The sequence below is a fragment of the Hippocampus bargibanti genome, linkage group LG09, assembly GCF_051943395.1.
Source record: "Hippocampus bargibanti isolate YZ-2025 linkage group LG09, ASM5194339v1, whole genome shotgun sequence".
Lineage (NCBI taxonomy): Eukaryota > Metazoa > Chordata > Actinopteri > Syngnathiformes > Syngnathidae > Hippocampus > Hippocampus bargibanti.
The window spans coordinates 24,936,126-24,951,250 of NC_142742.1; the positions used below are offsets into that span (position 1 = coordinate 24,936,126).

At 52.6% G+C, this 15,125-nt stretch overlaps 4 protein-coding genes across 6 annotated transcripts; 1 reads left to right on the plus strand and 3 right to left on the minus strand.

Annotated features, from left to right (window-relative positions):
* Nucleotides 1-25: 25 nt before the first annotated feature.
* nubpl (nucleotide binding protein-like) lies at nucleotides 26-5,179 on the minus strand. Of its 3 annotated transcripts, XM_089005281.1 has the most exons (10): nucleotides 4,868-5,179; nucleotides 3,360-3,519; nucleotides 3,247-3,281; nucleotides 3,035-3,125; nucleotides 2,609-2,648; nucleotides 2,392-2,482; nucleotides 1,040-1,133; nucleotides 640-725; nucleotides 376-579; nucleotides 26-287 (listed from the first exon to the last, which is right to left on the minus strand). In XM_089005281.1, exons 1-10 carry the CDS (start codon nucleotides 4,997-4,999, stop codon nucleotides 201-203), a joined length of 1,020 nt encoding a protein of 339 aa, XP_088861407.1. In that variant the 5' UTR covers nucleotides 5,000-5,179; the 3' UTR covers nucleotides 26-200. The 3 variants fall into 3 exon arrangements, with proteins under 3 accessions (XP_088861407.1, XP_088861406.1, XP_088861408.1); XM_089005280.1 differs by having other exon boundaries at nucleotides 376-725; XM_089005282.1 differs by lacking the exon at nucleotides 3,247-3,281 and having other exon boundaries at nucleotides 376-725; nucleotides 4,868-5,009.
* Nucleotides 5,180-5,227: 48 nt separating this feature from the next.
* Nucleotides 5,228-6,065, plus strand: dtd2 (D-aminoacyl-tRNA deacylase 2). The gene is made up of 3 exons (XM_089005286.1): nucleotides 5,228-5,431; nucleotides 5,496-5,565; nucleotides 5,655-6,065. The coding sequence occupies exons 1-3, from the start codon at nucleotides 5,315-5,317 to the stop codon at nucleotides 5,960-5,962; spliced, it is 495 nt and encodes a 164-aa protein (XP_088861412.1). The 5' UTR covers nucleotides 5,228-5,314; the 3' UTR covers nucleotides 5,963-6,065.
* Nucleotides 6,066-6,764: 699 nt separating this feature from the next.
* LOC148894129 (uncharacterized) lies at nucleotides 6,765-11,432 on the minus strand. Its single transcript, XM_089005278.1, has 4 exons — nucleotides 10,556-11,432; nucleotides 8,691-8,891; nucleotides 8,398-8,608; nucleotides 6,765-8,322 (listed from the first exon to the last, which is right to left on the minus strand). Exons 1-4 carry the CDS (start codon nucleotides 11,346-11,348, stop codon nucleotides 8,070-8,072), a joined length of 1,458 nt encoding a protein of 485 aa, XP_088861404.1. The 5' UTR covers nucleotides 11,349-11,432; the 3' UTR covers nucleotides 6,765-8,069.
* Nucleotides 11,433-13,021: 1,589 nt separating this feature from the next.
* Nucleotides 13,022-15,007, minus strand: yipf6 (Yip1 domain family, member 6). The gene is made up of 2 exons (XM_089004729.1): nucleotides 14,487-15,007; nucleotides 13,022-13,733 (listed from the first exon to the last, which is right to left on the minus strand). The coding sequence occupies exons 1-2, from the start codon at nucleotides 14,826-14,828 to the stop codon at nucleotides 13,386-13,388; spliced, it is 690 nt and encodes a 229-aa protein (XP_088860855.1). The 5' UTR covers nucleotides 14,829-15,007; the 3' UTR covers nucleotides 13,022-13,385.
* Nucleotides 15,008-15,125: the final 118 nt, after the last annotated feature.

Sequence of the window (15,125 nt, forward strand, 5' to 3'; positions counted from 1 at the left end):
CTTGCTGCTGGAAAGAAGTAAGACATTGGAGGGGTTGTTGCTCATTTATTTGAAAAAAAAGAATGTCGTCAAGGAAAATGGCGCAAAGTGCCGGCCAGGTGGCGTTTTGCTTCTTCTTGGTCAGGCCACAAAAATGGAGGTGACGGATTTGTCCCAAAGGAGGACGGAGGACAAAAGCGGCAGGACGCACGCTTTCGCCTTCACGTCCGCGGCGACGTCGCTCCGACGCCATCAAGCTCGTCCAGCCTGCGCAGCACGGCGCTCGCCAGGTTCAGGTAGGACAGCGCCTGGACAAAGATGGACGCTGACAATGGGCCCAAAGGCGGCCCAAAAGACCAACAAGAAGAAGAAGAAGAGAAGGAGAAGGAGGAGCACCTCCGGGCCGTCGGGCCGAGACACCACCACGGGCTCGCCCGTGTCGGACGTTTGTCTGATGCGGGCGTGGAGAGGGACGTCGCCTAACAAAGGGACCCCCAGCGAGTCGGCCAGGCGCCGGGCGCCGTCCGAGCCGAAGATGGCCGTCCGGTGGCCGCACTCGGGGCACTGGAAGGCGCTCATGTTTTGCACCAGGCCCAGAACCTGCAAAGACGCGGTGAGGTCGGGGGCCGGGCGCGACCTCGCCCCTCCCCCGCCGTTTACCGGCACGTGGACTTTGCCAAACATCCGGGCCCCCCTGCGAGCGTCCAGCAGGGCCACGTCCTGGGGCGTGGTCACGATCACGGCGCCTGGGCGAGAAGGCGCACCTTCAAAATCCACCCGTACGGCACCCGAGGGAGACAGACTCCCTCCAGGTCCTGCCCCCCCTGCCCCTTCCCACCGCCACACTCACCCAACTCTGAGTACACGCTTTTTTTTCTTTCTGCATTACTACACGACCTCACGTTACATTCAGAAATGACATGTATTGTCTGTTGTCTTTTTGAGCCACATTTTGGGTCCGAGAGGACATTAATTTCATCTGTGCTGTACGTCATGCAATTAGCATATTTGACAATAAAGCTAACTCTGACTTTTCAGAATGCGCGCGTCGGTGGCTGACCTGCGACGGGGATGCTCTGCGTGATGGTCAGCTGCACGTCGCCCGTGCCAGGAGGCATGTCCACAACAAGGTAGTCCAGAGAGCCCCACTCCACCTGCACATACACGCACGCACTCGCTAGCTAGCTAGCTAGCATGCTTTTAGCGCATCCACAACACAGCAATGTGCGCTAATGCACACTCGCGTGCGCAACAAGGTTGAAGACCGAGCCACAAAGCCTGATGGGAATTAAGATCAAATAAAAATGGCTTCCCAAAGTCTTTTTTTCCCTTTCTTGCAAACAAAATGTTTTTTTTAACAATAACATTCAATTTGATTTCTAAGCGCCTTTCAAAACTCTCATGGTTCTCAGTGTCAAGTTTTTCTGTGGGTGAGCAGCGGCAGCCACACGCGCCAGCCGAAAGTAACCCATCTAGATAGAAAGCTAGCTAGCTAATAGCTAGTTATTCTAGCTGGCTACCTTGCTACATATCTATTTGATACCTATTTGCTAACTAGCTATCTAGCTGGCTACCTAACTATCAGCTATCTATCTATTAGTTATACATGAGCCAGCTAGCTAACTTTCTATCCATTTGAGTTATTCCAGTTTGAGTGAACGCTGGCATGTGTGGCTGCCGCTGCTCACCCGCAAACAAAAAAACTTATCATGTAACTGTAAAGTGACCTTCAGAGTTTTGAAAGGCGCTTAGAAATTAAATGTATAATTATTAATATTTAGCCAGTTAGCTAGCTAGCTCGCTAGCTAGATAGATAGATAGATAGATAGATAGATAGATAGATAGATAGATAGATAGATAGATAGATAGATAGATAGATAGATAGATAGATAGATAGATAGATAGATAGATAGATAGATAGAAGGTGTAAGTTGACACAAATTCCCAGCAGACAAATCAGCCCATTTCCAATGGAGCTTGTGCGCCATCTTGTGCATTTTCTGGGCGCTACATTGAAGTCCAGACGCCTCCAATTGAGACGGAAGGACTTCTTGAATCGATGGCAAACATGTATGCTTTCCTCTTCAGAACTATTTTAATCATATTCATAACTGGATGAGTCACAAGAAAGGATCTTTTTCCCAATCTGAAGCCATTGTTTTGATTCTGGAGCAAGGCAGTTTGTGAAGGAGTATCCTAACGTTACATCACTAACAAGGGGGCGGGACTTTCTGAATCCGCCCAGTTACAAGCTCATTTGTGGCAGTTTTGGGACACTTGACGTCATTCTGATTGGTGCTTTGCATTTGACTCAAAATGTCATGAAAATTGAAGTTTGATCAAGCCGTTTTTTTCTGCTCCAACCTCGGTGGCCACGCGTGGCGTTTACGTGGGTGAGACGCGCGAAGGAACCTGTCTGAGCAGCTTGTCCAAAGCCGACATGACCATCAGGCCCCTCCACACGATGGGGGCGTCCTCGTCCACCAGGAAGCCCATGGACATGCTGGCGGGACAGGAGAGCGCGTGAGGCCTTCGCGCCAAACCAGCCTGGCCGCGTCGCCTATCTCAATGGCGGAAGGTAAGCAGAGCTGCGCTGCGGGCAGATCTGCCATCAAATGCGTCCACTCACCAAGGGACGCCGTAGTTGGTCAGTGGGAGCATGCGATTGTCTGCGCGTACACAAGGAAACAAATGGCATGCGGCTTTTCGGACGCTGAGGAAAAGAAAAAAAATCACAATAAAATCCACATCGATATGTGTGGGTGGGCGGGTGTAGGCAGAGATTGAAAGCTTGCTCGCTTGAAACCGTAGATAGTAGAGATTGAGAGCCAGCCGGATCCAGTAGATAGCTAAGTATCTAGCTAGCTAGATAGGTACGGTAGATAGCGAGCTAGCCACATCGTGAAACAAATAGACAGACGGTAGGTCAGACAGACAGACAGATAGGTAGAGCTCGATCCAGTCGATAGCGAGGGACGCAGATGGGGACGTAGGTAGGGCAACGGTTGGCTAGCTAGCTACATAGTCAGGTGGATGGCTGGCTCATCCTTCTTACCGTCAGTGAGCTGCGGGTTCCCCTTGAGGTTCATCATCTTGGGGACGGACGGCCCGTAGACGTCGGCGTCCAGCAGCCCGACCGCCTTGGACTGAAATGACAAAAGGCGGAGAAGAAGCAACTGCTCACCGCCTGCGAAACATTTTGGCCACATTTCTTCTTCTTCTTCTCCATTGAAGGCCAAAGTGCACTTGAGCATCCAACTCGCTCACCGGCTGCTTGGCCATCAACGCCAGCGCCAGGTTGACTTTGGAGGAACAAGAGGAAGACACGTGGGTCCCACCGAGCAAGCTGCCGGTCAACTCGGGGCGAGGCGGCGGCGTACCTGCGGTGGTGGACTTGCCCACGCCGCCTTTGCCGGAAGCCACCAGAAGCACGCGGCGGACGCCCGCGATGGCCTTTCGCTTGGGAAGCCCTCGAGCCATCCGCTGCTTCTGATGCTCCGCCAGGTCCTTGGCATCCGGCGACCTCGGGTGACTGCCGGCCTGTCTTGACATACGCCGGGTCAATTTGTACGCCCAGACCACTCGAATAATAACAACAATAATCCATTTCATTTGTAAGCGCCTTTCAAACCTCTCAAGGTCACTTTACAGTCACAGGATACCTTTTTCTGTGGTTCACTCAACCCGGAAGTAACTCCAATGGACAGAAAACTAGCTAACTATCTACCAGATAGCTAATAGATAGCCAGCCAGCTAGCTAATAGATAACCAGCTAACTAGCTAGCGAGCTAATAGATAGCTAGCCAGCTAGCCAGCAAATAGCTAGCTAATAGTTAGCCAGCTAACTAGCTAGCGAGCTAATAGATAGCTAGCCAGCTAGTCAGCAAATAGCTAGCTAATAGATAGCCAACTAACCAGCTAGCTAGCTAATAGATAGCAAGCCAGCCAGATACTCTCTTATAACAAAACACCTCGTTGGGTTCTAAGAGCAAAAGAACCCATCTTTTTTTTTCTCAGGTTGGCCCAAAACCGTGCAAAAGCGTCATATGAGAAACGCTTGTCAAACGTCAAATGACAGCATATCGAATAGTGATGCGTCATTCGCAAATGAGCTGGTTCCTAGAGCCGGATCTCTGAAGTGATGAACCAAGAGAGCCGGAAATGGGAGCCGACGTTTCCCCCCCTCTTTTTCCCGCCCCCAGTCTTCGGTTAAAGCCGCACGTGATTGGTCAAGATCCGTGGTAGAGGAGGGAGGGGAGAATTACAGACACACGCAGCAGTGGGGAGAAAGAGGGGGATTTAGGGTAGACAGGTGGACAAATGTTGTCACATTTATGCTGTTATTATGATACAATTATTATCAATAGTTTGTATTATAGCATTATTAATATGAAAAGCAAATGAGTGACAGCTGATCATCAGACCAGAGTAACACAGGGAAAGTCAAAGTTAGCATCTGCTAACTCTGTGCACATAGAATTGAAGCCAGATCAATACAAATATTTGATATAGTGTATTTTTAACATGAGTAATTCGTTTTTCACACAAGTTTACATGATTTTGGTCGTTAATTAATTTAATCAAAAAAACAAAACAAAAAACTAAAACTGAGGTGCCATTTGGGAGCCAAGAGTCGGATCTTTTTGTGAGCCGAGCAAAATGAAAAGAGCCGAAATTCGCAACCCTACTAAATAAAGGCTATAAAGATGGAGGTCACTGATTTGCTGTGGTGACCCCTTGAAGGGAAAAGAAGACGAAATAAAGGCTAATGGAATCCATTACTTTGGCGTTACATCACGCCACTTCCGGCGCGATGGCGACGAAAAACGGGGACTTGGCGTCGCTCGGCAAGCTCAACGCAAAGCAAACAACGTCCGGAAGTACTCACGTGCCAGCGCGTCAAATGTAGACGGCAGACGGGGGCGCTTTTTATTTGCGGCGGGCCGGCTCGTAAAAGCACCGACGTGACGGCGCCCGTTTTCACCAAACAAGGAAGCGCGCCGCGAGTAAAGTGCGCCATCTTGGATCTGCTCGAGCTGACCGCTTGAGGCGCGTCAGTGTTGCGCAAAAGCCGAACTGCGACTCGTTTTCGTCAAAACGGGACGCGCGCTCACTTTTTTTTGGAATCGCGACCGTTCAAGAAAGAGCTAATCGAGTATTGACGTCACTGAGCCATTTCAAGTGCGTGGCTAACGGATATTATTCGCGGGATAGATCCCGACGGAGCGCAATTTTGAGCTTCTTCGAACATCCGCCGTGACGTCGCCAGGAAGTGCCATTTTGTCAACACTTTGACTTCCGGCTTTTGGAAGGACTCAAAGCGGGCCCGCTCGTAATGGCCGACCGCAGCGCCTCCGCGAGTCCGGTGGCCCGCGCGGTTCTCCAGCAATGTTTGCAGGCGAGGCTGCAGGTGAAGCCGCCGGACGAGCAGCAACAAGCCGAGTGGGTTGAGGTGAGCGCCACAGATCCAAACGTTTATGGCAAAGCGGCTGACGCATCCCGTCGCGCCCCCGCAGATTGAAAGAGGGATGGTGCTCTACGTGTGTTTTTTGAAAGGCGCCACCGAAGACGTCCTTCCCAACATGGGTGAGTTAGTCGCTCTCTCCCGCGGCTCTTCTTTCCGAAAGAGTCCCTCTCCGACGGAATGTCTTTGTGGGGCTGAAACGGCGATCCAGTTTCCGCGCTGCTGAACGCGCGGCTGTGCGAGGCCGCGTCCGGCCAGATGGTGTCGCTGCTGGACCTCCCGGGCAGCCTCCTGGTGGTCCCCCAAGCCACGCTGGGGGGCAAAGCCAAGGGCAAGGCCATGCAGTATCACGGCAACGTGGCCAAGGAGGACGGAATGCGACTCTACGCCCGCCTGGTGACTCTGTGCCAGCAGCGGGTGACGGCGGCCGGCGTCGGCGTCCGGCACGGCACGTACGGGAACCGCCAGGTCCTCCACCTGCAAACCAACGGCCCCTACACGCACCTCATGGAGTTCTGAACGCCGCCGCGGGACAACGTTTGGTCGCCCGATTAAAATGAGCCGAGCACTCGGACGCACGTCGCCGCTTCTTTGATCCGATTAAAAACAACAAAAAAAACAAGTCCGACCTGAGTTAAGTTTTGATTCTGCGACGTCACGCTTCAAGCCAAACACAGACTGAACTACGGACGAGAGATCAAACATCTTGCAGGGCTCACAAGATCGACTCGATCAGATATTAAACGGAACAGTATTCAGATGAGGTGACCAGGATGCCATAGTTTCAATTCACTCCATTTTATTTCCCGAACACGAAATCCAATCCGGTCCAGTCTTGTTTCAACGAGGCGCCACCAGAAGACGACGACGACGCGCAAACAATCATGAATATTGCGGGGATGACAATTTTCCGCCGATTGGCAGATTTCCCATTTTTTTCTGAGCAAAACGACCAGATCAAACTAAATATGGATTCTGGCTTTTTCGCTCTTCATTTCCTGTTTGGGTTTGTGCTGGCGGAAAGCGCCATTTTGATTGGATGATACTGACGGCGGTTGGCAGAAAGAGCCATTTTGATTGGATGCTCTTAGGTGCCGTTAATGTCGAAACAGGTACACGCCCACTTTTGAATAAGTAAAGAAAAACAATCAAGTTGATTGGAGAGAACAGATTCTAATTTGCAATAAAACAATAGCATCGATGAAACAGTTGAATGTCAATGGCACGATGACAAGCCCCGTGCTAACGTTAGCATCAATATATTTGCGCGAGAGGCAGCAGAAAGCAAGCGTGCAAGCTAATGAGCCGTGTGCAAGCTAGCTAGCAGTAACCTTGCGTACGGATCCAGCAAGTAGACTTTTATTTCGATAGTTTTGACCAATCATGAGGACCAGAAAAACATTCACAGCAACATTTTCTTTCGGTCCTTATCAGGGATGCTTTTTTTTTCCCCCCACTGTGTCAAAGTTGTTTCTCGGGGCTGTTTTGTTCCAAATTCATTTCAAGCGGCAGTTCAGACAGCTTGTTTGAGGAGTTGCGCCACCCACTTTTGTCCGCTTACACCGTGGCGGCGACACCAAGGCAGCCCGGACCTGGCCCGCACCTGGCTCGGACCTGGCCCGGACTCGGTGGGAAATTCGGCTGACGTTGACACCTACGCCGCTCGGTGCGCTTTTCAGCAGATCAGGATTCGTTTGTTTGATAATAATATCATGATAATAATACATTAAAAAATAATAATAATAATCCATTTCATTTCTAAGCGCCTTTCAAAACTCTCAAGGACACTTTACAGTCACAGGATAAGTTTTTCTGCGGGCGAGCAGCGGCAGCCACACGCGCCAGCGTTCACTCAACCCGGAAGTAACTCAAACAGATAGAAAGCTAGCGAGCTCGCCAATTGATTGCCAACAGATACCTAGCCAATGGATAGCCAGCCAGCGAGATAGTGAATACATAGCGAGCTAGCCAGCCGGATATCTAATAGATAGCAAATGATCATGATAATAATACATTAAAAAAAAAATCCATTTCATTTGTAAGCGCCTTTCAAAACTCTCAAGGTCACTTTACAGTCAAAGGATAAGTTTCTGTGGGTGAGCAGCGGCAGCCACACGCGCCAGCGTTACTCAACCCGGAATAACTGAAATAGAAAGAAAGCTAGCTGATAGCTAAGAGATAGCCAGCTAGCTAATAGATAGCTAGCAAGAGCAAATAGATAGCCAGCTAGATAGCCAAATAGCTAGCTGGCGAGATAGCTGTTTTGAGCAGTTCCCACGTTAGCACGAGACCTCTGACTCTTAAGTCAGTAAGTAAGCCCCGCCTTCTTCTTTCATCCATCCATCCATTGTCTGTCTTTTGCTCACCTGCTGCTCGTCAAACGTTTGCGGTCCCGTTTTGGGGGTGGTCTTTTCTGTCCTCCAGCGACCTGTCGTGGTCCTGAATGGTCCACCATCGACGGCTCGTACTCGCTGGCGCGTTCCCGTCGGCTCGACGTGGCCCGATCCGCCCGGCGTCGCGTCCAACCCCAACACGTGTTGCCAACCAAGTCACCTTTGGCGCCAGCTCGCCTTTCTTTGGCCGTCCGAGCGGGATGCCAGTTGTTGCGGCGAAACGGCGCCGGCGCTCAGTCGCCCTCCCAGACGCAGTTGCACTCTCGGAGCGGGTTGCGGCGGCGCATGGCGGTCACCACGGCGATGCGGTTGGCCGACAGCCGCACCAGCTGCTCGATGAGCTCCTTGACGCAGGGGCTGGGCCACGAGTCGCTGTTCAGGTAGTCCCTCAAGATGAAGTGGCGCTCCACCAGCAGCTCCAGACGCTCCAGGTGGGGAAGGCGCTGCAGGCTCAGGAGGTCCTTCTCGGGCTCGCGGCGGAAGAACCTGCGCGCGGGGCGGGAAGGACCCAACGTCAGCTCCGGCGGCGGCCCGTCCGTCCGTCCGTCCGTCCGCACTCACCGGATGCGCAGCGTCCGCAGTTGAGGGAACAACATGGGGATGCGTCGGCAAAGGCTGCCGCTGGAGCGGTTCTGCTCAATGTCCAGGTGCTCCAGGGTGGCCAATCGGGGCGCGATGGAGTCCAAATCCTTCAGCGTGATGGCCACGCGCAGCGTTAGCCGCGTGACGCTAGCCGGGATGCTATTGGTGTACAGCGCCAGGGAGTTGCCGCCTGCCCAGAGGATGTCGTAACAGTCGCGCCGCCTTTTTGGGGGGACGCACGCACGCACGCACGGACGGACGGACGGACTCACCCACGATGCTGAGGGTCTCCAGGCGCACCAGCGGCGCCAGCCAGGACCCCAAGCGGCAGTCCAGCCCGTCGTGGATGTAGCGGTAGTGCACGGTGAGCGAGCGCAGCGACGTCAGACTCCTCAGCGCGTCGTAGGGCAGGACCGTCTCGGGGTAGTCCACCAGCTCCAAACTGCTCAGGGCCGGACCACTGTACTGAGAGCCTGAACGCAGCGGGCATCCCATCATCATCATCATCATCATCATCATTATTATTGTCAGACGAGCGCACATCCTCAAGACGAAATGCTTGAATGTCGCCATTTTGCCATCCAATGAGTTCAACGGGGGGTCATTGCCAACTGGCGATGTGTCGTTTGCGAACGAGACGGTTCTTAGAGCCGGATCTCTGAAGTGAACCGAGAGCCGGCTCTCTCAATATTTTTGGTCCTCTATTCCCCGGCCCGTCTTCGGTTAAAGCCGCACGTGATTGGTGGATATCCGAAGGGGCCAAAAAAAAGCCACGGCTGGTTGTCTCACACTGACTGCCGGACACCCCGAGCCACCGCATGCTACATCATCAGAGCAGAGGAACCGCAGGGAAAGTCAAAGTTAGCATCCACTAACTCTGTCTGTGCACATAGAAATAAATCAAGCCATATCGATACAAAGATTTGATATTGTGTACTTTACATGAGTAAATCGTTTCTCACATCATTTGACACGATTTTTGGTCGTTCATTTAAAGGACAAGCGACACCATTTTTTTTGTTTGCTAATTGACATCAGAAAAACGTTGGATCGCATCTAAAATACCCAAAACAAGCAGGCGGATATTTTTAACAATCATCTAGATGTCATTTGAAAGCTATTTAAATGCACTTTAATATCTTCTTCTTCTTTTCCCCTCAGGGGTGGCCACAGCGAATCAATGTCCTCCATCTAAGCCGTTTTTTTGCATCCTCTTCTCGCACACCAGCGACCTTCATGTCCTCCTTGACCACATCCATAAACCTCCTCTGGGTCTCCTGCCTGGCACTTCAAGACTCAGCATCCTTCTCCCGATGTAGTCGCTCTCTCTCCTTTGGACGTGTCCAAACCATCTCAGTCTGACTTTCAAATATGAAGTGTCCCTCTAATGTAAAACCAAAGCCTCGAATATGAGAAACACTTGATCCCTCTAATGTACTGACTTTCTCTCCAAAGCCTCTAATGTTCCTGATCCTATCCAACCTGGTCACTCCCAAAGAAAACCTCAACAGCTTCAGCTCTGCTACCTCCAGCTTACTCCAGCCAAGTCCTTCAAATCCTCCATCTTCTTTATCTCTTCTCCCTGTAGCATCACTCTTGCACTTGGATCCCTCTCATTCACACACATCTATTCCGTCTTGCTGCGACTGATCTTCATTCCTCTCCTTTCCAGGGCATATCTCCACAGCTCTAGTTTTTCCGCCACCTGTTCCCTGTTCTCGCTACAGATCACAATATCATCTGCAAACATCATGGTCCAAGGAGATTCTTGTCTCACATCGTCTGTCAGCCTGTCCATCACCATAGCAAACAAGAAGGGGCTCAGAGCTGACCCCTGGTGGAGTCCCACCTCCACCTTGAATTCCTCAGTCACACCGACAGCGCACCTCACAACTGTCTTACAGTCACGATACATGTCTTGCACCGCTCTGACATACTTTTCGGTCACTCCAGACTTCCTCACGCAATGCCACAGCTCTTCTCTGTCACCCTGTCGTACGCTTTCTCCACATCTACAAAGACACAATTCAATTCCTTCCGACCTTCTCTGTACTTCAAATGCACTTGAATATGCGATGAGAAAGTGTGTGATGAATTGCGATTGGACTTGAGCGAGCGGAAGACGTCGTCCACCTACTCGGCCGCCTGGCGTCGGTGGGGCTGAAGTAGTCGTCGGCCAGGGGCTCCGGCGGCTCGCCCCACACGCCCCACGAGAGGTGCTTGAGCTTGGCCAAGGCGGTCAGCAGGCGGTGGAAGTCGTCTCGGGGCACCGGGCGCACCCGCCCCGGGCAGCCCTTGGCCCGCGGGTGGTAGAGCAGCGAGCGCAGGTTTCCCAGGGCGGCCAAGGCGCCCACGAAGTCGGCGGCCGGGCCCAGGCTGACGTTGCACACGCTGAGGCGGGTGAGGCGGGCGCCCAGGTGGGCGGCCAGGCCCGGCCCCAGCACGGGCTCGCACCAGGCGGCGTCGCGCACCGCCAGCTCCCGCACGTCGGGGAAGCGCAGCAGGTGGTCCAGGTACTTTTGCTTGTAGACGCGGCCGGCGCCGCCGCCGCCGCCCACGAAGGCCACGGCGCTCAGCGACGGCAGGAACTTGACCAGGCGCCGCCAGTCCTTGCGGCGCAGGTGGCGCACCGCCACCCGGGTCAGGTGGCGCCGGCGCAGCGTGTCCCAGAAGCCGAAGGTGTAGCGGCGCAGGTCGGACAGCGCCACCGCCCGGCCCCGCCACAGGTACGGGTGGTCGGCCAGCAGGCGCAGCGCCCGGCACGAGCAGCGCACCGCCCGCAGGTCGGCGGGGCCCAAGAAGCTCAGCACCGACACCCACAGCTCCGGGGGCAGCGGCGGCAGCAGCGCCGACATGGCGTCGGGAGAGCGGCTGCGGCCGCTGCGGCTGCTGCTGCTGCTGGCGGGCGGCGGGCCGTCGAGCGGGGACATTCGCCGGCTGGCCGGCCGGACGCCCGAGTCGCCTTGCCGATTTTCTTTCCGCCTTCGTTCGGCGTCGGGAAGCGAAGGCACGACGGCTTTTGTCTCCAATCTGCGGTAGCAAAGATGACCGGCGTCACTTCCGGGGTCGGGGGCCGGCCAATCGTTGGGCGCCCCTTTCTTCTTCGTTCGTGGCAAAAACATTAATGAGTGAGCGCGTCGGCGCCCCCGGCGGCAGGCGGTTGTATTACGCGCTCGTCGTTTGCTTCGGTTTGGCTTTCCGGCTTGGGACTGGTTCCATTTCGTCGTCGACATTTTGCGTGCGAGTGATGGGAATTGCGGCTCTTTTCAGAGAGCCGCTTCTTTTGGCTCGGCTCACTAAAAAGATACGGCTCTTTTGGCTCCCCAGTTTTTTTTTTGTTGTTGCTTAGATTAACGACCAAAAATCATGTAAAATTATGTGAAATACAAAGTATTCATGTAAAAAAAGACATTATATCAAATATTTTTATTTACATAGGAACTCCGGCTCTTCTCAGAGAGCCGCTTCTTTTGGCTCGGCTCACTAAAAAGATACGGCTCTTTTGGCTCCCAAATGGTTCATAAGTTTTTTTTTTTTGTTGCTTAAATTAATTAACTTGATTTCTATGTGCACAGAGCTAGTGGATGCTAACTTTGACTTTCCCTGTGGCGATTGGTCTGATGATCAGCTGTCACTCATTTGCCTTTCATATTAATAATGCCATCATACCAACCAGTAAAATTGATAATTAAATACAGTAAAGTCTGGTTATATCGATATGGGATATATCGATAGTCCCGGTTATATCGATACTATTTCTATGCACGCACGGAGAAAATTACATGCAAACAGGGTCGGATATATCGATAGTCCCGGTTATATCGATATTTTTTCGGACTCCCTTGAATATCGATATAACGAGACTTTACTGTACTAATAGCAGCATGTACCCGTCTCCACTGCTCTCCAGTGACCTTCTCAAATGGCTCCAAAACAGTGCATGCGTCCTGCAGTCGCTCCCCGGCTCCTCCGCTAAATTCTCCGAAACGTGTCTTTCGTTCAATTCAAAACAATCCAGCAGACACGTCCCCACTTTGAAATGTTCAATAAAGTGGCATGTAAGTGACATGTAGGATGTGGTGGTTGGGGATGTCCAGCAGTCAGTTGTTAGACAAACAGCTGAGGCTCTTTTTTTACCCGTTCTTGGACTGCAGCAAGTTCTTTATCAGATATCATTCTGCTATGATTCTTTGACAAAGTCTTTTCAGAATCAGAAAGCCCTTTCTGTTTCACGGTGTGCTTCTGTTTCTCTAACTAACCCCTTCTCCTCACTACTGCGTGTGACCAATCACATGTGGCTTTAACCGAATACTGGGGGCGGGGAATAGAGGGGGAAAAAAAGTTGACTCCCATTTCCGGCTCCTTGTTAGGAGCCGGCTCTCTTGGTTCACTTCAGAGTCTAAGATCCGACTCGTTTGTGAACGACACATCATTACTCATTTGAAAAGTGGCTATTTGCCGACATGATTCACAACGACATGATTCACAACGACCGTCTCTGGTTTTTTACGGCTCCACATTCAGCTTGCTGGCTGCTTTTGATCACTTGGGCAAAAAATATATCTTCAAACACTCGCATCAGCTCGAAAAAGTCAGCGTCAGCTTTTCTTTGAGGCAAAAATGCACACAAGATTTTTTATATGCTTTGTTGGAAGAAAACAAGCCAAATTGACACCGTTGACATCCCTGCACGGATTTCCACTAACACGCTCCGCTAAAGCCCATAATAATAATCATAATCATCCTAAGAATACATTTAATAATTGTGTTTACCTGCCGTTTGAAGTGCTTTCCGGAACATACACACTCCAGTTTTCATGACGAGCTTGGGGTGGGTGTCAAAGTCTCTTTGACACCCCCACGGGCGTGTTGCCCCGAGCGCTTGTTTGACGGTGGCCCTAAAGTCGGAGCCAAGGGCCACGCGGCGGAGAAGTCCCAGAGCCGCTCACCATTTTTGTCCCCTTCCTCTACGCCGCCGGCGAGAAGGTGACGATCATCCAGCCGATGACAAAGTAGAAGAGGAAGACGGGGTAGACGGCCAGGCCCTTGCGGTTGGCCGGCTGGCTGCCGGCCAGGAAGGCGGACGAGGCGAAAGTGGACCAGCAGAAGGAGGCCGCCACCGCCGCCAGGCGCGCGGCGAAGCCCGCGGCGCCCGGGGCGCCCAGCAGGACCAGGCGGCACACCACCATGGCCGCCGTCAGCGGCAGGATGCAGTAGCCCAGCACGCACACACTCTGGAAGAAGGAGATGGTGCCGCCCAGGAGCTTGGAGTTCAGCGTGATGACGATGGAGCCGAACCACACGATGATGAAGACCTGCCCACGACAACAGGGGGGCGGGCGTTAACGCACCGCCTCTTGTACCACGACACGAGTAGGCGACGCTCACTTCGCTGCGGACGAGTGAGGAGAATTCCGGCTCTTTTCGGAGAGCCGCTTCTTTCGGCTCGGCTCAAATGGCTCCTCAGTTTGTTTTTTGTTGCTTAAATTAATTAACGACCAAAAATCATGTCAAATTGTGTGAAAAAGGAATTACTCATGTAAAAAAAGACATTATATCAAATATTTTTATTTACATAGGAACTCCGGCTCTTCTCAGAGAGCCGCTTCTTTTGGCTCGGCTCACTAAAAAGACATGGCTCTTTTGGCTCCTAAATGGCTCTTTTTTATTGTTGCTTAAATTAATGAACTACCAAAAATCATGTCAAATTGTGTGAAAAACGAATTACTCATGTAAAAAAAAAAGACGGTGACTGTGGTCTGATGATCAGCTGTCACTTGTTTGCTTTTCATAATAATGTTATCATGCCAACGAGTAAAATGATAATCATTGAATAATAATAACAGCATAATGTGATTACATTTGTCCACCTGTCATCCCTAACCACCCCCTACCATGGATCTTGACCAATCACGTGCAGCTTTAACCGAAGACTGGGGGGAGTCGGCTCTCATTCTGGCTCCTTGTTAGGAGTTGGCTCAATTCGTTCACTTCAGAGATCCGGCTCGTTCGCGAAGGACACGTCAGTCGTGTGGACCACACGGCGGATTTTTTTCGGGCCGACCTACCTCGGCGAACTGCGGCCCCCCCTGGTCGCCGGAGCGGGGCGCCGCGCCCCCCTGCAGCAGCAGCGCCAAGGTGACGCAGAGCAGGAGCGGGCCCCACAGGTCCCAGTCCCGCAGCAGCTCCGAGCTGCGCTTGGGGTAGAGGACGTGCACGAATTTCTTGGCCACGGCGCGCAGGTCCCTCAGGATGGTCTCCTTCACCGGCTCGTCCAGCGTCGACGCCTCGTCGTCGTCGCCGTCCGTCGACGCGGCGCGCACCGGTAGCGAGATGTCGCCCTCCACGGGCGTGTCCTCCGGGACGGAGACCGACGCCAGGCCGGCGAAGGGGCGGCTGGCGTCCGCCATTTTGTGGCTGGCGGAAAAAAAACGGCACGGGAGCGACCGCCGCTCGATATGCTCCGCTCGGCTCGGCTTCGACGACGTCGAATGGCGAGTGGCCCAATTCGAAGACGAAGCGACGACGAGTTGTACTCTCGGACGCTTCCACGTCAGCCGCAGATTGTTTACTTCCGCGTCGGGCAGGAGCCCTTCTTCTTCTTCTTCTTCTTCTTCTTCTTTTTGAGTGTCATTGGCGCTCGGGCGGAATCCCGCCCTCCAACGGAACTTCAAAATGGAGGTTTGTTGCGGTTGTGCTTTGAAAGC

What these genes read in the sequence shown, in the direction of transcription:
- LOC148894129 (XM_089005278.1), bottom strand. Translation starts at nt 11,348, where the DNA reads ATGTCCCCGCTCGACGGCCCGCCGCCCGCCAGCAGCAGCAGCAGCCGC. An exon ending in CACCGACGCCAGGCGGCCGA is followed by an intron (nt 8,892 to 10,555) that starts GTAGGTGGACGA and finishes CGCTGCGTTCAG; the next exon opens with GCTCTCAGTACAGTGGTCCG. An exon ending in CTGCGGACGCTGCGCATCCG is followed by an intron (nt 8,323 to 8,397) that starts GTGAGTGCGGAC and finishes CCCCGCGCGCAG; the next exon opens with GTTCTTCCGCCGCGAGCCCG.
- nubpl (XM_089005280.1), bottom strand. Translation starts at nt 4,999, where the DNA reads ATGGCGCACTTTACTCGCGGCGCGCTTCCTTGTTTGGTGAAAACGGGC. An exon ending in GGGCAAGTCCACCACCGCAG is followed by an intron (nt 3,282 to 3,359) that starts GTACGCCGCCGC and finishes GTTCCTCCAAAG; the next exon opens with TCAACCTGGCGCTGGCGTTG. An exon ending in GAACCCGCAGCTCACTGACG is followed by an intron (nt 2,649 to 3,034) that starts GTAAGAAGGATG and finishes GTGTACGCGCAG; the next exon opens with ACAATCGCATGCTCCCACTG.
- dtd2 (XM_089005286.1), top strand. Translation starts at nt 5,315, where the DNA reads ATGGCCGACCGCAGCGCCTCCGCGAGTCCGGTGGCCCGCGCGGTTCTC. An exon ending in AACAAGCCGAGTGGGTTGAG is followed by an intron (nt 5,432 to 5,495) that starts GTGAGCGCCACA and finishes GCGCCCCCGCAG; the next exon opens with ATTGAAAGAGGGATGGTGCT. An exon ending in AGACGTCCTTCCCAACATGG is followed by an intron (nt 5,566 to 5,654) that starts GTGAGTTAGTCG and finishes ACGGCGATCCAG; the next exon opens with TTTCCGCGCTGCTGAACGCG.
- yipf6 (XM_089004729.1), bottom strand. Translation starts at nt 14,828, where the DNA reads ATGGCGGACGCCAGCCGCCCCTTCGCCGGCCTGGCGTCGGTCTCCGTC. An exon ending in GGGGGCCGCAGTTCGCCGAG is followed by an intron (nt 13,734 to 14,486) that starts GTAGGTCGGCCC and finishes TGTCGTGGGCAG; the next exon opens with GTCTTCATCATCGTGTGGTT.